We start from the raw sequence: 21901 nt of genomic DNA, 5'->3' as shown, positions 1-21901 counted from the left end.
AGAATTTGCAGGCTTTAGAAAATGTGTGATTCTGCCCAGTGTGCACCCTACACTATACAGTTTGTTGTAAAAGTCAATAGTAATAGTAGGCCTATTGTTGTTTCCCTGTTCTGAGCAGTGGAACTCAAGTGGTTAAGTGACATACATACAAATGTCCTTTTTGCTGATAATAGTTCTGTTACTAGATCAGTGGATACCTCAGAAAAACAGAGCCACACAATTCCAGATGTTTTACATTTTCCAATCTTTTTTTCAAGATTAATTTTTGGGCATTTTAGCCCCCACTAGGGCAGCTGAAGACATGAAAGGGGAGAGAGAGGGGGAATGACATGCAGCAAAGGGCCGCAGGTCGGAGCCGAACCCGTGGTTCGTCAAGGAGTAAACCTCTATACATGGGCGCACGCTTCACCAGGTGAGCTACCCAGGCACCCCTGCGGTGTGTTTTTATAAATCGCCAATGCAATGTGCCAAATGGATTGAAATGAACATTGAACACACCATCATAGAAAATAGCTCAATAAGTAACCCCCTGGGGCAGGAGAGTCCAGTGAATTCCATCAGAAGTTTAGAAATGCATCTCAAGGTCAAAAACAGGGAGACCAAGTTAGGATAATGAATCCTCCTGTACTGAATCACGTCTACCACAGTCACGATGATGTGAAGGAACAACAGCTGTCTGTGGCAAACGTGGAAGAGCTGCTAATCCCTTTGGGGTGTGGGTGGTGTCACTGGGCTCGTGAAGGGGTCCCTCAATTACTATAAAAGCCTACTGAGTAGACAAAGGCATGTCCACTCACGATGGTAACGACGCGCAGAAAAACAGACACTTACACAAATACACAACTGAATGCAAAGCAACAAGCAAATACAATACACTGAGCAACCCTAAAACTTAAAAGCTTAAGTTCAACTTACAACTATTTATTTCCCTCTCCCCATCTTAGAGAGAAAGTAAAACCTTTTTAAACAGGTTGTAACTTTAACAGAAATCATGGCCATGGGTGTTATGTTTTATATATATATAGCAATGCTGAAAAATATTTATTATATTCAGGAAAAATAAAGGATTGATTTCTTCAATTCAAAATTAAGTCATCACCATTACATATGATGTACATTGTGTGACAAAAATAATGGGTTTTCAATTAACTTTATAGGACATTAGTAACATTTCCACCATGGGAATCTAGGTATAGTTTTATTTCCGCGGGTTGTAACTCCTGCTTCGCAAAAACATTGCTGCCCCTGACACATTATTCTGCCAGCCAGGAACTACAGAGGTAGATTTCTGTGCTGAATTTTAATGATTGGCTAAACATAACCAAGCCACATTTCAAAAGAAGAGCAAGGTCATTGTCTTATTGTGGCTATATACTAAAGCAAGCAAAACTCTTCTAGCTTTTTTTCTACCTCGGCACATCTCCTTTACAACATTGATTCAGACATCAAAGTCACGCAACTACAAACCTAAACACAATGACCTCAGTTTTATTAATCTCTACTGTGTTAAGAAGTTGTCACTTGTTTAATCTTTGAGTTTGCCATCATTTGAATGGAATAGAATAACTAGAGAATTCTAAACCCAGCAATGACTACAAAGTTCAGGAGTTTTTCTTGCTTTCAGTTCCGCCTCTCAGGTCAAAAGTACAGGCATAATTTAGGTCAACAAATTACTCCTAACTCCTCTACTATGGTAACCAAAAAGGTCCAGACACGTAGGATCTGTAATAATAACAATGAGATTAATATATGAGACATTGCTTTTCCTCCTCCTCGGGTACAGTGCTATGTGATACCGAACTGCAGGCATGGGAAATAATAGGGAAACATGGATTTCCATTATTTTTCAATCACTATGTGGACACCCAAGTGAACACACACAGACTAATTATCTGTGTTTCATCCTCTTCAGGTCACTCACCCACATACACACAAATGAAAAATCCATAAACAGTCTTCACTATCACATATCACTACATGGGAAGGGAAGTTAAAATCATGCTTCCCATCAAAGTAATGTGACTCAGCTTTGCTCATCACTGAGCCTCCATTTACATCAGCTCATATATCTGCTTTGAGTGTCATTGAGCTGTGCCATGGTTCAGCACTTTAAACCCCACAGGGAACGTGCATGACTCCTTCCTACTTCCAGCTACGCTGACAACTCCAGAAATGTCTAGCCTCATTTCACTCAGCTATAGGCTTATCTTCAACCAGAGTAAGTTTGGAATTCATTTGTTTTTAAAATGTTGTATTGCCTTTAATTACCTTTTTACTTTATTGCTTTCTCAGCAGTATGCCATGGATAAAATGCTTCCCCCCTGTGTCAGTTAATGTGTTTAAATGTAACACATTTATAACAATATACAACGATGTAAACCTGCATTGCCACTCACCTTTGCTGCGCCTTCGTCCTCTGTGCTGTTCTGTGTAAAACTTCATTTGGCTGTCATCTTCAGGCTCTGACCCTGATTCCCCTTGAGGACCAAACACACCTCCAGGTGCTGGAAGTGAGAAGATAAGAGGGGAAAAGTGGAAAGAAATTGGTGAAGAATCAATCATCGTATTTATGGATACAATTATGCTGTAAAAAAGATTGGAATCTGGAAGAATAGCAACTCTTAAGCAGCACGTTTTCAAGTAATCAATACTTGCACTCTGCACAAGACAAAACACAGCACAGAGAAATGTGCAAGCTCTGTATGAACAAGACTGTATGAAAGTTATTCAACACAGGTTAGAAATTCCATTTCAAGTTCAAATTAATTCAAATTCTGCTCAAAGTCAATTTAATTGATATACCAACCATTCAGGACACTTCATTCACTCTAGAAGAAAAATCTGCCCAATTATTATTGTTTTTACCTGTATATAAGTTTAAGGGAAATACAGTATTCATTTTAGATGACAAGGATCATGACACATTGATCTCATTCAAGTGTCAGTATGGCAAGTATCATTTTCTAGAACTGAAGTATTTGTCTTCTGAATTACAAAGCATTAATGTGTAATGTTAGATATAGATATGAGCCAGTATATTGTAGATGTTTACAGTTAACAGTACACTTAACTGCTTCATTGAGATGATTAAAACCTGAACTTGAAGTCAACAGTTGATTGCAGTATTTTATTCCATCACCTGGTTAGAAATCTGGGATTGGGTTAATGTTATGCTAAATTTAGGGCGAGGAATGAGTGGTGACCCTAAATTTACTGACTCATTTGTGATGTCCACATGTAGCGCTGAAAAATAAATTGCACACAACTTATTTATCATTTTTAATGTGGTTGCTCTTCACTACCCATTGTTGTTATATTCAACCTCCATTGAGGAAGTAAGAAATTCCACTTCTCTCCCGACTTTCCTGCCCCTCCTTGTCTGATCTGTTCGCCACGGTTGGTAATTTGTCCATTGTTACCGTCTCCGGAGCTCAATTTGTTAATCAAATTGGGTCACATCCCCAGAGTATGTGCATGTCTGTTTTTAAGTTAGGGTGAGAGAAAGAGAGAGGTTGTGAGAGTAAAGAGGCTTTGTTTGTACTGCGCTGCCACTTTAACACCAAAACACACATCTCTGCTAAATGCACAGGGGCAGCCACAAAGTGATAATTGGCAGGGATTTGCAACGTGTTAAGCCACTGATGGATAAATAAGTAATCTAAAATAACCCAACATATGTATGGACGGCTTCAATTTTAAACCTGATATAAAATTTCCATCAGCGAGTTTCTCACATGTTTATTACTGTAACTTACATAACACATTTGTCAGCATTGTTATAACAAAGCAATTTAGCCAAAGTCACAGCCTAAAGAAGTGACTATGCTAATAACATCCATCTAATTTCCTCATGGCTGCACCTATGTTTTGCTTGAATAATCCCCAGGATCACAGTGATTATTCTTCCTAATCTCCCAGAGTGGAAAGGGGATAATGGACAGAAAGAAAATCAATGCTTTTCTCTTGACTATGAAGGAGCATCTGAGAAAAAATGCTTCACCTGTTGACAGCAAATTAAAACAAGGAAGCAGGAAAAAAAGAAAATGTAGGGTTGTGGTGTGTTGTGTCAATACCCTGATTCATATCATGTCAGTGAGGACAGTTGATAATGGCTAATACATATTTACTCTTCTGTAAGAGGCAAAAGATTTACCACCACAGGGATGAAAGTGCTGTCAGTTGGTAATTGTGTCTTATAAAAAATGCAGTGCAATTGAGAGAAAGGGTGGTAGTACTTTTTTTTGGACTCACATATGGTGATGAATTTCTTCTTCCAGGTTTCAAATCAATTATCTGCTAAAAGTAACATTTGGACATGAGTGAAAGATACAAATTAAAACCTTCTACTCACAGATCACAGGTGTCAGCAGAGGTGAGAATAAACCTTCTGAGACATATTTTTGGAGTGATTGTACAATAAATAATTGGTCATGATAAACAATAAGCTAGCTCACTTTTTTAATTGTTTACGCTACAATTTTGTTTACTTTTCATGTGAACAACCGAATGCAACACTGCGAAAGTCTTCGAGGTGAGCTGAAATCGTGCGCCATTATACAACCCAGTATAACCTGACCCCATGTCTCTTAATAACATGCCCCATTCCCCCCACACCAAAGAACTTTTTGACTCCTTTTTTTTTTTTTTAAAACACTCACCACACTCCACCTCTGGCTCTACATGCCACTGTACTTACTCTGCTGTTCTGCTCTTTTTATTTTTATTTTTAATACATACTGTGTGTATATATATATATATATATATATATATATATATATATATATATATATATATATATATATTTATACGTATATTGTTTATATTCTAATTCTTGATTTTCTTAACCTTCTTATATTTAGAGAATGTGTGACATGCACCCACAACACTAAAACAAATTCCTAAAAAGCTTTTCCTGATTCTGATTCCATGAAGCTAATTAAGACTATCATCTCCACAAAACTCTCTCTGTATTTCTCAGTATGGCTATGTTCAGAAGATTGTGTCGTCCGGTGACTTTCGCACGTAGAAACTCAAGTGAAGATAATTAACTCTTCTGAAGAGTCCATCATGTTTTTTTAATCCTTTGTGTCCTCCGTGGCTACCATGGTGGCTACTAGCAACTGCGTGGGGGAGGGGTGGGGGCACAATCACGTAAGGCTTGTATCATGTGGAAGCGCCGACAGTGTCGTTGTCATTACTTAGAATTCCTCATGGGGGAGACAGAAACTACCACTATAGCTTTAAAGATTTTTTTTTGCCATTTTAGGCCTTTGTTTGATTAGACAGCTTAAACATGAAGGGTGAGAGAGAGGGGAAACGATAGAGCTGGGTGATATGGAGAAAATCAAATATCACTATATTTTGGACCAAACACCTTAATATCGATACTGTAGGGTTGACTATTGGTACTTTCACAAAATATTTACACAATGAGGTTTCTGACTAATACTTATCAGTAATGTGGATATGATGACTAAGTGGGTAAAGGCAAATAATAAAACAGCTAGAAAAATGGTATACTTATGCCATATTACGATATAATTATATCAAAAATCTAAGACGATATCTAATCTTGTATCACGATATCGATATAATATCGATATATTGCCCAGTCCTAGGAAACAACATGCTGTAAAGGGCCGCAGATAGGAACCAAACCTGCAGCCACTGCAGCGAGGACTGAGCCTCTGTACTGTATATGGGCGCACGCTCTATCAGGTGAGCTACCCAGGCACCCGGCTTTTTAGAACTTTTTTAATTTTATTTCTTAGATGTCTGATAAATATGGGCCCACTGCTCATTTTTAAAGCCCTCTGTGACAAAAGCTTGTCACAAAATACTTTCAAAGATTTAATCAGTCACAAATTGTACACATCAGGGGGGACACGTAGCAAAGACTGGGCACTGAAATATAATAACTTCTTTCTGAAAATCAATGGATGGTAGAGCACATTCACAGCATTCAAGCAATTGATTGATTCAGGAATATTGCATTGTGTAAAAACTAGCTTGGAGAAAGTCAATCATCTAATGTTTGATTATATTCTCTCAGAGTAAATTGTGTGAAAAAAAATGTACAGCAGACTATGAAGACATGGGTTAATTATTCTTTCTAGGCTGGTACACTCACACAGAGGCAAATAAATATGAAATTGTTTTCAGCTTCTAGCTAGGACACTAGTTAAATACAGAAAGTTATAAGGAGTACATAAGGGACAGTCAACCTTTTTTTTTTAATTCACCTTAAAAACTGTTCTTTTCTTTTAAACCTCAAACCTTCCTAAAAGTAGTTTATTGCCAACGATAGAGCAACATATTCTCTCTTCCTTGTTTACTGTCATAAATCCTGTGCAACTGCGGAGCAATGCAGGTCAAATTCCCTTCTTTACTCACTTCATAAACATTATGTCATACGTAGCTCATGAAAATGTGCCATAAAGATTTTAGACTTGATTAAAAGTTCTATTAAGTCTGTGTAAAAAGTGCATACAGAAAGCTGTAGTCATTCGTTTGGTCTGGTGCACTTAAACAGGTTGAGAGTGGAGTTGGATTTTGAGTGTGAGAGTCTGGCGGCATTTGGAGAGCGGAGCCAACCAAGGCAATGTGGTGTAAAATTGGTTCTGAATTTATGCATCGTGTTGCATCATGCCAAGAGAGGTGGTTGACAGAGATGAAGGAAGAGAGACAGGAAAAGAGTCGAACAAAAATAAAAAAGGAACAGCGGCGGATTCACAGATCAGTCTTCAAATATTAGTTGTTCACACTGTAAACAAAAAAAAGTGTTAATTTAAAGGGCATCTAATATATAGCATTTTCAGAATTATACTTGAATTTTGTCTTTGTACTAGAATATGGTAGAACTTTAAATTACGCCACGGTAATATGATGGTAATAGTGGGGTAACAGTGTGATAATAAAGAGGTAATATATAGGTAATAATATGTAATTACCAAAGTAATAACTGAGTAATACATCACAGTAATAATATGTAATACTGGGGTAATAAGGTGATAAGAAAGTAACAGATGTAATAACATGCAATTACCAATGTAATAAGTAGGAAAGGGTTCGATGATAACCATATGTATATCTGGGTAATGGTAATATAGTTATTTTAATATTGTAATAACATGGTAATAATGGGGTAATATATGTTGATGTTTTCACAGTATTATAGACTACTATCAGCGTAATACCATCTAAATTAGATAAAACTTCTTGGAATTTAAAATAGGTAATTACCATATTATAATGCTGAATTTCATCCCCTCTTTGTGTTCCAAACATTTCCCTTTTGTTTCAAGTTTAATCTTGTGACTTCTTACCTGGAAACACATCTGGTAGTTTCTGTGCAATAACCATGAATCAATGCTGCAAAATTCAAAACTGCCTGTTTCTATTGTATTCCATGGTAATATTAGAATAACAGAGGTGTAGCAATTACCTGGAAATGTTTCTGGTAGTTTCTGCGTAACAACCATGAATCAGTGGTGTAACATGCAAAACTGCATATCCCGCACAACACGCTGAGGTGAGATGTGATTTTATAATCTGAGAGCATATGCTTTTTTGCACAAAATGTTGCGATACCTGAGGAAGAATGTTGATGATACCTTTGCCTTTTCAAACTATAGGAGTCAATACCGGTGACTGAGGAGAATGTAATGAATAATGTATATTTTCTTCTTTTTTTTTTAAAGGGGTGGTTCAGAATTTTGGACATAAGACCTCATTTCCAAGATAGCCAGTATGTTATTTATCAGTGGAGACCGCTTTCAACACTTTTCATCCAGTCCTTCCAGTTGCAGAGTTCGCTGGTGCTAGGCTAGCGCAAGTTAACAGTATCTGCTAGCCTGCCACTAAAAACACTTAACCACTCCACAGTACACCCAAGGCAAATAAATTATAACGCCAGACTATCGATGTAAATGTCTGTGTTGATAGAAGGTTATGAATAAAACTACCCTTGCATCACATTGCAATAGCTTTACTTTGTTCCCTGTAGTTGGTAGCGCAGGCTACAGCAGTGGCGGAGTGATATTACCTAGGCTACTGAGAAAGCCAGTTTCCATGACAATCACACAAGTTTATTTACCTGCCGCTGCAATTTGCATGTAAACTGTCCGAGCTAACATGACTTTTCTGTCAGCAATTACCTAAAGTTAGCGGTTAGCCCAGCCAGGTATCCACCAAGAGTGTAGCTATACCGTTAGCTAACGTTGTCACTCTCCACAATGCACTGAACTGTAACGTCATCTCCACTAAAGTTGTCAGTCTCAATCTATCAGTAGCAGCTAGGCTAACGTTATGAAAGAGGCTAGCTTTATTAGCTAGAGTAGCCTACCAAGAGTTATTACCTGTTCATCAGTAGCTGTTGGTGCATCTGGAAAGACGGATGGAACTGCATTTGTTGTCAGTGACTTGTGGTCCTTTAGATTGCAGGGTTTTTCAAAGTCGTCTGGTCTAAAATGATCACTACATATTTGCCACTTGAGTAGAGTCTCGGGCCGGTGTCTTGATGTCCAAAGTCAATTTAACACTGAATCACCATGTTGCCTAGTCCTTAGTTTCCAATCCAATGCTTCAATACCAATGTACTATCTAGGCTACTACTAGGTTTCCTGACTGGAGTGCGCTTCTCTGTTTACTTTTTGACGCAGTACTACTAACCGGAGCAAAGTAAAATTACGCCGCTGCTGAGAAACTAGTCCCTCAAAATGTAATGCAATCATTGAGATGCAAGGGTAGTTTTATTCCTAACATTATTCTATCAACACAGACATTTACATCAATAGTCTGGCGTTATAATTTATTTGCCTCGGGTGTACTGTGGAGTGGTTAAGACTGTTTTTAGTGGCAGGCTAGCAGATACTGTTGACTTGCGCTAGCCTAGCACCAGCGAACTCTGCAACTGGAAGGACTGGATGAAAAGTGTTGAAAACGGTCTCCACTGATAAATAACACACTGGCTAACTTGGAAATGAGGTCCTATGTCCAAACTTCTGAACCACTCCTTTAAGATACTTTTTTGGGCATTTTAGGCCTTTATTTGTATGGGGCAGCTGAAGATATGAAAGGGGTGAGAGAGGGGGAATGACATGCAGCAAAGGGCCGCAGGTCGGAGTAGAACCCACAGCGTTTTTTGGCACGGGGGGCATTTTTTCATATCACATGGGGGGCGGCACGAGAACTTAAAAAAAAAAGTCCTCCGCGCCACAAAGCGTTTTTTTGTTATCTATTGTTTCACTGTGTGGGGAATTGGCAAATCGGCGCCCCCCCCCCCTCCCCCCTGCAGCAGCAGGCGCCCTGCTGGCACCCCCTACTTTCACAATGAAATGGACTAGTCCGTAGCGGTGCGGAGCGGGCGCGAAAGATAAACACACAGGAGAACTGTGAGTACACAGAGACGGAGCAAGACAAGTCTAAACCTTTCTTTTATGGCAATGGTCTAAACGCGAAAATGAAACAAAGTTACCCAAGTGGCTCAAATAAAAGAAAAAAGCGAAAAGATGTTTTCGGTAGTAGCAGGACCTTCATCAGCTCCCGTGGCTGATGATAGTGGTGGTGGTGTCAGCGGCAGTGGCAGTGGCATGCACAGTGAGGAGGAGACTCAGGAGGAGAGAGACAGAGATGAGGGAGTGAGGGTAGAACCTGCGGTAAGCAGAACTCCCCTTAAAACACGTTGCCCCTTAATAAAACTGAGTGGTGGACAAACTGTTGATGATAACACTACAACAATAAAAGACGTAGGCATGCTTTACTGTATGATTGCATTAGTAGCCTATATAAACGTTGCACATCATGCAAACGTTCTTAACGAGAATTGTAGCTTTTCTATCTGCATTGACAGACAAAAACTCATGATAGACCTCTTGAAATTAAAGCACAGGGCCTCTTGAAATGATAAAATAGGGGCCAAAATGCCAGGTCCGATTTTTGGTCCCAGACAGTCCGTCCCTGTTGATGACATCATTGATGATTTTGCATCAAGGAAGGCCAGAGAGGTCAGGTTTTAGTTTTAGTTTGTGTTTTCTGTTCTTAGTGCTATAGTGTAATAATTACGTTTTCTTTAGTGTGTCTTCACATTTGTGTGATGAAGGATTTGTGCTATTTAGAATATTTCTATATTTTATTTGTATATTATTCCTAATATTTTATATTATTGTTGCTCTCTGCTCTTGTTAAATTTTTTATGATTGTATATATTTTTGGCACATTTATGTATATCGTGTATATTTATTTTAAGTTCTCATAACCTATACTGTCATATTTTGTGCAGAATTGTGTTCATTGTCTTTTGGCAATGTTGGAGGTGGAGATTGTGCACCTTAAAAAGTGTGTTTCCTGTTGTAATTGCAATAGTTAATTTTTTTTTTGGAGGGGGGGCTCGAAGGGGGTCTCGCCCAGGGCGTCATTCAATGTAGAACCGCCACTGCCCGCAGCCGCTGCGTCAAGGAGAAAACCTCTATATATGGGCACGTGCTCTACCAGGTGATCTACCCAGGCGCCCTAATAATGTATATTTTCAAGAAAGTTTTGCACCATTCCAAAGTGTTGATTTAAAGTAATTGAGAAGTAATTATAACATTTTTGTCATTTTATATTTAACTGTATATAAATGTGATTTATTTTTTGCAGGGAAAATAGTGAGTCGGTTATAGGCACAGTTTTGCAACAAAACAATAGGCGGGCAATGCAGATGGAGGCAAAGCAGATTGACAGATGAGGATACAAAAAAGACCTAGAGGACTCTTAAATGATCTAATGGACTTCTGGACTGTGAGAGGGACTGTGGAAGCGGGATGCCTCAGTAATTGAAATTTGTAGTACCAACATGCTGGAGTTTAGCCTTAGTGTTCAGGGAGTTGATGTTTCTATGTGACTCAGTTTGGAAGGTATCACCACTGAGAGAGAGAAAAGCAAGATCAAGACAAAATAAAATTGACTGAAAGAGGAAGAAACATTGTGAAAAAGCAAGAAAAGCTGTGAAATAGAAAAGACCTAGGGCCAGATTTCTAAAGACTTATACACCTTGTTTCAGATGTATTCCTCTGTGTGTTATTTATCAAACGTGCGCCCAAGCCTGGAAGCACAATTCAACAGTCATCTTGATCACAAACACACCCACACCCACACACACACATACACACACACACACACACACACACACACAGTCTGTCAACGAACCTTTTGTGTGATCTGTGAAATGTTACATTTCACAGAGGATCATGCAAATGATAGAAATATATAAAGTGTTGTTGACTTTATATTCCTGTGGGTTTACCAAGCTTAATTTCTAGGTGTCTTTTAGTTAGTTGCAAAGGCCTATTAAAAGAAGGCGTTGTAACTGGCCAGCTTTTTGTTCAAATCTCAATGACAGCAGAAAAAAAGGTGAACATATTACAAAAGATGTGCAAGGGAGCTGAACTACACTTGTTTAAAATAGAAAAGAACAGCTTCAGAGACAGGGGAAAGACATTACTGATCATTTTACAATACCACACAAAGAGAGTTGAGACTTTGTACTGTAGTTATTAAACTTGAAATTGATTTTGATGTCCACTGAGCTGCTAATGCACCATGGCAATTGCTCTTTCTTGATAATTAATTTACATTTTGGTGGCCGTTTCTTTATTTTGTACATATCTTTTTGTCATTTAATCTCTTTTCCTTCACCTCAGAAGTTAATGTATTTATTCCAACTGCACAGATTTTACAAACCTTTTATAGATGAAATTGCAGCCTTAGTTAATGTTTTCTTATATCTCAATTCATAAGGGAGTCATATTTCATCACAATACAATATGATCACTCTTAGAAAGCAGTCTGAATCTTAAATTAATTTTCTAATGCATATTTAAAAATAATAATATTAATTATAAGTTGATCAAAGAAAGCTTCTTAAGTATCTGGGAAATGATTACGTGTGAGAGAGTGTGAGAGTTTTAATTAGTGATTACTTGACATTAGTTCTTATATATTTTGTATCTTTTAGCGTGCTCATATTTTCACTCACTGATTAATATGTTAATGTACAGTATAAGTTGATTATTGCAGATATGGGCCAACAAAAAACAGGGACCGTAAAAATAAAAAAAACAACAACAAAAAAACTGAGAAATGGAAAAGAATAAAACAGCTATAAACTGCAAATGTTTTGCAGGCAAAAGGAGAATGAGATGTCACAATTATATACTGAAGCAAGACTTATGTGATTTGGTGTTAAAAGGGTTTAAAGGAGAAGGTAAGACAGACCGTGTGACAGGTAAATGGTGAGAAAACAGAAAGTTCACGAGAGAGAGAGAGAGAGAGAGAGAGAGAGAGAGAGAGAGAAGCAGCCTGTTTTCCAATCCTTCCTGAAATGAGAACGATTAATAGTTATGGTAGAGCAGGGAGGTGAAGTGATGAATTTACTCTGCATAGTAAAAGCTAATCATCTTCTGCATAGGAGGAGGGCACATCACACTGTAGTACAATAATATACTGTATTTTACACCAGCACAAAAAACAGCTCACTCTAGCAAACCTAGCAAAACATGGGCCTTATCTACTCCAAAATAAATATAGAGTAAGATTGAGAGAGCAAGAAGATTACATTAAACTCCAATACTCTTCACATTAACATGGATTTCCCACCACTTTGTGAGTAGAAATAACTGTTTCTCAATTTACACTCTTTAAATGTGAAGACATTACCCTGATTTCTTATGTATCTATTCTTGGGAGCCTTTTGTTGTGGCTTCCTAGACTGACAGGACATTAATCCTTGCATTTGCCTCTGCCACAACAACCATCTCCATAACCAACCAAGTAACAGTGAGTGGAAGTAATGGACCCTTCAATATGGCAAAATACAGCCCAAAGTTGTTTTGTGTGTTGTGTTGTTTTTAGAGGCAGTAGATCAGGGACAGACCTCAAAGTAAAAAGACTATTCTATGCAGATGACTTGGGACTAGTTTCAGGTTTCCGTAAAGTATTCTATGATAGTCTACAGAATATCTTTTGGTTTTGGACAAAAGAAATCCATCGGAAATATGTAAAACTGGGCTCTGGGAAATTGTGATAAGCATTCTTTACTATTTTGGACAACAACACGACAATTAATTATCAAGAAATAATCAACAGATTAATCTTTAATGAAAATAGCTTTTGGCAGCCATTCATTATACTGTAGTGAATGTGCTGAAACACACAGGTTAGAAGACATTCTCTGCCATATAATACAGATGTCAAAGTATTAGCTTTTTCTTAGACATATTTGGCAAAATATTATTACAGCTGACTGCACACAATGGTAAAGGTAGCATTTTTTTCATTTGTCATGGCTCATCTAAGTTTTAAATACAGATTTGTGCAAAAATAGTTTACACATATGAGGACTTGGGATAGTTTAACTGGCAATTAATATTCAAAAAATCTGATTGTGGCATTTACGGGCATACATATTGGTGTTCTAGATCAGTGGTTGCAATCCCTGTTTTCTGGAAAATAAAAATCCTCAAAATTTTCCTCCGGCCACACACAATGTTTTCAGTTGATAAAGAGTTGTTTCCTTCAAGCTCTTCACTGGCAGAACACACCTGATCCAGCTAAATAGCTGTGGGTAGAGTATGGAAAGATGGAAAACAAGCAGGGCTGCGAACCACCGTAAAACAGATTCAAAGTCAGAATCAAATGTACTGGTCAAGCTTGTGCTCGCACATATGTGAGATTTGACACCAGCTGTCAACCAATGTATACAGAAACATCCCACAGTTATTATATTTAGGATGCACGTATATACAGGCAAACAAGAAACCAAAAAAACATAAATATACACAGTGGGTGAATGATGTACTGGGTACCTGGCTGGTTGGTAATTCTACAGGAGTGCCAGAGTGTATGGCATGGCAAAGAAGGCTGAAATGAATAGTGTATGGATTGTGCAATACATTATATATAGAGGTTAGCTACAGAACAGCACCCATTGAGTTGAACTGCCATAAAGGACACCCAGTCCTCCTTAAAAACACTTTAGCTGGGCAGATGTTTGTCGACACAAGTACCTGAACCTGATTTATTTAAATGTTATGACCTGAATGCATGTGACGTCTTGTTTTGTTGTTATTGTTAAAACTATCTTCACTGAACAAACAGCTCTCCAAATTGTGTTGTATGTTACCATGTGCAATGACAATAAGGCTATCTGTCTATCTAATTTGAAGGGCAGCCTTATTTCTCATTATGTATAATGGATATACAGTGCGTCACGTGTATGTGTTGCATTTAATACTGCGAATGTGAATTGTGTGAAATGTGAATTCAGGTAATTGGAAAGACATGTTAACTGGGGCAATCCTACTTGCCAAACAATATTTCTAAACCTTTAGAAATGAAAAGGTTAAGTGTAGCTTTTCCAGAATAACACCAATATCATTATACCGACATGTGAATCAATAAAAACATGCCGAGCCAAGATCGTTCTGAGAGGAAAAACCTTTCACAAGTCAGCTTGTGCCTTTGTTGTTGTGAAAAAAAAGAATGGGAAGAAAATAGTTAATATAAGAGAGCACCATGTCTGCTTTTGAATCTGCTGGTATGTATGCTGACAGGTAGCTTGCGCATTCCGATGCTTTTGTGTTCATTAATACTGTATGTGCATGAGGCTGTACTCTCATTTACTGCACGCATATTTGTGCATGTGACTCTGACGGCTCTCACAACTTCAATGTGACCTCAGTGGCTTTTGTGACTCTAAGCAAGATAAACTGTCTTGACGTATGGCTGCTGGACTTACAGCTAAATGTCAACTTGTGTGTGTATAGTGTACAGTGCATATGCGTTTTTATATGCATACTTAGATGCTGTATGTGTGCCTGAGTACTTATTTCTGTGACAATGTGTTTGTGAGTAAATTAAGCTGACAGCAACATCAGTCCCCACATGGCTCAGCAACTGGTAATCACATTAAGGCACAGCTGCATTCAGGAGTCAGTTCTGACACCAGCAAGCTAAATATCTCCAACTCCAACTCAATACAAATTGGCATCAGCATTCACAGAAAAGTTAGAGTATGTAAATTTACCATTTGTAATGCACAAGACAATATCTGAGAGGCTGCAAGACAAATTTGATGTATTCATCTGGTTGTATGTGCAGAAAAATATATTAAATGTATGTTAGCGAATATAAATACAAATCTTGCAACTTTACTGCATCAATTGAATTACTGACTTAAAATTTAGATGATTAATAAGAAAAATTGTTGTATGAATTCAAAACTTGCAAGTCTGATGAATGTTTCAATGAACTAAAAAAATAAACATTTTTTAACACCAAGTTTTCAGTTGAAATAAAAGGTCTATGCACACAAAAGACTTATTTTGGTAACACTCTATAATAACTACAGACTATGAACCATAAGTTAAGTATCAGTAAATACTTAAATTAATCATTTATAAAGAATTGTTCCTACATTATGAAACATTTGTATGTAATTCAACAGGTATACATGTTTTATTATTGATTAATAACCTAATCTACAATGTGTTAAATTAATGTACTTTCATACTTTATGAATGATGGATTCACCATTTCTAAATTAAGTTTTACATCAATTACAAACCGTTATACAGTTATTTATATATCATGTAGAATGTGCCTTTTAATTTAATTTATAAATACTTTGTGAGGCGTAGATAGTTGTCACTTTAGATGAGTTCACACAAATATACTTAACTAACGAGTAACAAATCATGAATTTCTGTGTTAAGTCTCACTTTAGATGAGGTCACACTAGGAAATGCTTTCTAACTACCTGAATTAATCATGAATTGCAGTATTAAGAAGTGTTTATAAAACATATATTAACACACTAACTAGCCATTAGTGCATGTCTAAATCATTATATGTGTAAATACATGCAAAAATGTACATCTAAGCAGTTTGGTAATAATTTACTTACACTTTCTTAATGATCTTGTGAACCATTGACAACTCCTAAATAACTGGTTTGTAATTTATGTTAAACCTTATTTAGAAATAGTGAATCCATCATATATAAAGTATGAAAATACAATCATTAAACACATTATAGATAAGCTTATTAATCAATAATAAAACATGTATAACCTTGTTTATGAATATCATACTAATGTGTAACAATGTAGAAACAATGATTTATAAATTATACATTAAAGGGAACCTATTATGCTTTTCCCAATGTTCTGAACGTTCCGCTTTCAACGTTTTTTCCTACTATCGGCTTGGTGTCACGTAACATCGAGCCGGGCTTTTATGATCGATCCAGGCAGGCAATTGCAGTTTTTTCGGGCTAGGACTAACAACATGCTAAGTCAGAGAAAGCTGTAATCTTGGCTGCCATTGTTGTTAATTTCTCCCCAATTTCAGGTCACATTACTGCTGAAACATATCCGGTTGGGTAGTATTTGATTTAGACGCTCATCTGCGAGCTCGTCGTCCTCAGCAGGGTCTTGACCCTGACTGCAGTGCGTCGTCATAACTGACTTGAGTGGGCAAATGATTATGTTCAATGGCAGATGGCACTTTTTTCACAGATAAATCCCGTAACAAAAAAATGCACATCTGTAGCCCTAGTCATGTGAAATCCATAGTTCAGAGATACATTTCTTTTTTAAGATAAATTGCACACTTTAGAGTGATCTTATATTGTGACTAGCCCAAGACACAGGTAATAGGCATGCTGCGTAATTAGCATCTTGATATGCCAATTCTGTCAGGTGGATGGATTATCTTTGCAAAGGAGAAGTGCTCACTAAGACATATTTAAACAAATTTGTGCACAAAACTTGAGAGAAATAAGCCTTTCGTGTGCATAGAAAAAGTCTTTTGTTTCAACTCAATGCAAAAACAAACATGTTAGGTTTATATTTTTGTTCACTGTAGAATGACTGGAGAAATTGGGCTATATTCTGGTGAAACTTAAAGCAAAAACAAACACAAGCACAGGCTGGAGGAGTCAGGATCAGGAAGATAGTCCTGACGCATTCCATTCCGCCATGCTGCACTGAGCAAAGGGTTTCACTCTTTAAACCAGAAAATCAGAGCGATAGAAGGAAATTCAAGAGGTAGAGCCTGTGATTTTCTTTCTTTTACCCGTGTGTCCCAGTCTGTCTACTTTTTAAGTGGGAATTGCATGTTGGCACTGGATGACCACAGGTATGTCACAGTGGTAGCTATCCTTGCCATTAACGTTCTCTCATTTATTTTTTTCTCATGTCTCAGTCTCTCACTGCTCTTTTTGCCTATGTAAATTAATCCCAATTAATATTGTTTTACTCTGCAGTTGCACAGTGTATTGTTAAAAGCTCTGCACACGCACAATCCTACTATACATAAACAACCTATGCTGAAAAGTTATTACAGAGGGCATCACCAAATAAGCCCTGCCGACACATTTTACAACCTAAATTTATGTGTTGCAACCTGTTATACAGGAGAGAAAGGACTTGAAAAGGTGGGAGGCTTAACAAGGCACCACTTGGCTCTTCTACTCAAGTGGACTCAGTGTTTGTACACACACCTCTATATTTTTTTATTGTATCTCTCCGGCATCGAGAACACACCTGCCAATTTGGAGCTAATAAGCAAATGGTAAATCTCAGGGATGTCAGCTATGCGATTGCTGTTGGCTGTTAAGTGGCCCTTGGCACCCGGCTGTATGCCGTTTTATCATCTGTCACCAACCAGCTTGTTCAGTGGTAAAGCCATAGAGGGTGGCATAGGATGGCAGCTGTCACCCAAAAAGGTGCCATTTTATCTATCCAAAATGGAGTATGAAAAAAGCAATGGCTTCTTCTCAATACTTTTTTTTTATCTTTACATTAATCTATGACATTTGCTGTCTTTGTCATATTAAGTTGACATTGATGAGTTAAACGGTTTGTCTTTTCATCTCTTTTAGTTTGAGTCTAACAGTTTGTCAGTGAATGTAGAGCCATTCAGTAGCCAGCAGAGCAGTGAAGAAAACACATGCACAGTATGATGCTCTCAGCTGGCAAGCTGACTCTGCAGCACAACAATGTTGAAAGGGAGAAAACTTATACTTATAACTCCTTGAGGTGAGGATTTATTTTGCAGTTTGTCAGTATATCAGCATTGTAACTCTCAAAATATCTGGTCTTCAAGCACCTCAGTTACTTATATGCTCTATATTAGACCAGGGGAAAGATAGTGGATCTCGCTTTAGGACAGTCTGGTACTGTCTGCCTCACAGGGACTAAAAAGGTCAGGGTAATAATAAACGGATGATTCATGCTGTGGCCTGATAAAATAAAATCTTAAAAGCAATCCTGAAATGAAAATGTAACCACTGCAGGGAGGGGGGAATTTGGGTGGGATTGTCAATACATCTGACAGCATAAAAAATCCCTTTGGCATCATTATGAATATAATTTGAGGGATATACAGATAAAAGTAATTCTGATAAAGTGATTTTAATAATCCGAAAAAGTGTGTGAATGTAAGATGCAAAATATATACCAACACAATCCTTTTAGCGTGGACGTGAAAGGTTAAACTGAAATTAAAGAAGTTTTTGTAGCTTCTCAGCTAAAAAATATCTTAATGTGAAACCCTTGCTAATGTTACTTGCTGAGCTTACACTTCCCATACCAACTGGAGGAGCTGATCTAAAAGCCTAAACTACAAGTAAAAAAAAAAATACTCCATTTAGAATGTGCTCCCACTTTGTCTGTTTGTTTTTTTTTCAAGCCGCACACAAAATTTGCGAATTGATGCCAATTGCTTGCACACGCATGGCGTAGCAATTAGTCAATATAGCACTCTTTTGTTTGTGTTACTACTTATTATGCATGCAATGTGTATTTTCTGGTTGAGCCCCTAAATTATTGTAACATTGTTACAAATTATTTTATTTAATAATTTGTAACAATGGAAGCGTCTTACTTTTTCCCCCTCAAAAATACGATATCAATACATATAATAAAGAAGACGCTCACACCTCAAAATGTTTCTGCCTCCTCAATATTAATGCTACTGCTGTAGGCAACATCAAAAATATCCCCAGACTCTTTGAGTCAAAGCATCAAAGAGTGTGGTTGGGACTATAGTAATAGTCTCAACAGATTATACTGAAAGGTGGGCTCTAAAGAACCATTCTGAATTTGCTCCTGGGAAATGTAACCGCTTGAACCTTGGCTATTTTTGCTCGGTTTTAAAAAGGACTTGAATATGACCTGCATCTGACATATACAAGGGGTATTCACACATATGGTCAAAGCAGTTAGGCTCAATATGGGTGTGTTGTCAGTAATGAAATAACGTATGTATGTGCAGAAAACAACCCTGTCTTCATTGCTACCCAATTACATTGTGCTGACAAAGGTAACTGCTGTCTGGATTTTGTTCAAAGGAAACACTTGTTTGAACACGTTTGAATCAATAAAGCACTGCATTTGTAAACCGCACCCCAAGTCACAAGGGGGTGGTCAAGGTGGATGGTGGGTGTAGAAAGCACAGCACTTTGACTCCAGAGTCCAGGGTTCAAATCATGATCTGTTGTTAGGTTTAGGCCACAGAAGTCCTTTGGTTAGGGTTAGGAACATACTGTGCTTTTTTGTGGACTTTTTCTGTATTAGACAAAGACCATTATCTATGTTTGCTTTAAAACATATTTACAGTTGTAAACAAGTTGTATGTAAACATTATTTCTTGAAAACAGGGTCAGCAGAAAATTACCAAATTAGAGTAGAGTGTACAGAGGAAAAAAATAAAAAATGTGAAATCTAACCTGCTTCGATTACAGCCAGCCCAACTTCATCACAATGACCTTTAAGCAATGCGACCCAAAGGATCACTTGACTCAGCCAGACAGGGGAGGCCTGGTTGGCTGTGAGAGGGGATAACCCCCCCCCTTCATGGCTGTTTGATCTGCATCCCTTCCATGTGTCAACACTAGCAGCATTCTCAACCTCTGTCACACTTCTCTGAATAAACTAATAAATATTGTTCCTCATCATTAACTGAGCAAAATGGCCGCACCTTCCACTGAACTTCAACTATGTTTCCTGGGAAGAAGGCTTGAGTACAACAGACAGCCTCTCCACACAGGCATCACGCCTCTCTTTTTTTGTTTGGGAAACTGGCGGGCACCTCCACATACTTGTCTGTATAGTCCAAGTTCGACTTTAGTGTTTGTACCCCCCATTAAGCAGCTACTCCTCTTCCTGTGTGCACATGGCCAAAAATCATGTAAAAGAAGTTGTGGCAGGGATATGAGCCAAGAATTCACTGACTTCAATGCAGAGAAAGCTAAGGCAAGCATAATTTCTTTAGAGCAGTAAGATGGTTCATGGAGTCTGGGATTGGAAAAAAGCTTTATCCTGGTTATATTGATTTTAAATAGATTTAGGAATATCAGGATTGCAAGTATAATTTAGTTATGCATATTGATGAAATGATTAGTACAATTTCATAAGACATTTTGTCACTTTTTAAAATTAGGATTTCAAGAAGTGTCAACCCACAAATGGCTGTCGGACATAGGGCATCCACCCCCTGCTCATTGACATACAACGTGATGCATGCGCAAGAATCACTGTAAACCTGCACGGGGACTGCCGATATTAAGACAGCTATATAGTCATATTGTGCGTGTGTGTGTGTGTGTGTGTGTATGTGTGTGTGTGTGTGTGTGTGTGTGTGTGTGTGTGTGTGTGTTCTTGTGTGTTCTTGTGTGCCTTGCTGTGTGTGCATGTGTTAAATGTGGACATACGCTCGCTGTCCACGTTGCTGAAATACATGCCAAAATAGATAGGATTAAAGGCATTGCCACAGAGATAGATGTGGCAATGCCTTTAGACAGATGTTAAGAGAGATAACGGACTAGTTAGCAGTCACAATAATAAGCCGTCTGACCTATGGATTTTTTTGACAAACCGGAATTTCATTTTAGATCACATTGAGTCAAGAACATCATAAAAAATATAGAATGTAAAAAAAAAAGAAAAGAAAAAAAACTGCATGATTGCAAACCATGCAGGCGCGAGGCCCCCAGAGTTGCGAGGCCCTGTGCGGTCACACAGTTGGCACTGCCCATGTGACGGTTCTAGTGTCTAAACTAACAAAGAAACTGCGAAAACTAGACTACCAGACATCCATCCAAGAAATAAACACAAAAGAAAGAAAACAACAGAAGACAACACGGTGGTCAAATGCTGCATCAGTCTGAGAGAGACCGATCCCTGTCTCCCAGCCTTCCTTATGTACAGGCGGGGCCACACTAACAATCAGGAATCGCATTTACTGTATGTAGAGTAAGATGTCCAATTAATTGTGCGGTGTGTATCAAATTTTTGACACCCCAGAGCTAGTCCCAGAGTGAATTTATGACTGCTTATATACTGTAATTATCTTTATTTTCTGATTTATTATTATTTTATCAGAACATTTTGTTTAGTTTGGTTAAAAACAGGTGAAAATTGGATTTAGTGGTGACCAGCGTCTTCTTGGAAACAAGCAGGGGATATAAAATCTGGGTGAAAATTGGTTCATGGGGGGTTTTGTGCAGTGAAATTCAGTAAAAACAGATTGAATGAGTCTTTTATATTATGTAGTAAGAACTGTAACTGACAATTACTAAATGATTAGCCATAATATGAACATAGGATTAATTAGAGAAAATAAACTTGGTCAGATGGATCGACAGACATTTGTGTGATCTCTCTTTGGATTTTGTTTCCTGTCTCTTTAGGTCTTTCACAAACCAAACAAATACAAAAATAGAGTCGCGCACTGCCCTGACTTGGCAGTAGATCAGATATGGCCTGTTGTAGAGAAGCCCTGTAGTCACTGTTGAACCTGTAATCACTGTGTTTTGTCTGCTCACACACACACACACACACACACACACTCTACTTCA

At 37.8% G+C, this 21901-nt stretch overlaps 1 protein-coding gene across 1 annotated transcript in view; it reads right to left on the bottom strand.

Annotated features, from left to right (window-relative positions):
* astn2 (astrotactin 2) overlaps window positions 1-21901 on the bottom strand; it is a 314654-nt gene that overhangs the window by 159468 nt on the left and 133285 nt on the right. The window contains exon 5 of the mRNA XM_078271027.1: window positions 2397-2504. Within this exon, the coding sequence (XP_078127153.1) occupies window positions 2397-2504 (108 nt within the window). The remainder of the gene's footprint in view (window positions 1-2396; window positions 2505-21901) is intronic.

This window comes from Sander vitreus, chromosome 16 (genome assembly GCF_031162955.1).
Source record: "Sander vitreus isolate 19-12246 chromosome 16, sanVit1, whole genome shotgun sequence".
Lineage (NCBI taxonomy): Eukaryota > Metazoa > Chordata > Actinopteri > Perciformes > Percidae > Sander > Sander vitreus.
This window is presented reverse-complemented; position numbering and strand designations above follow the sequence as displayed.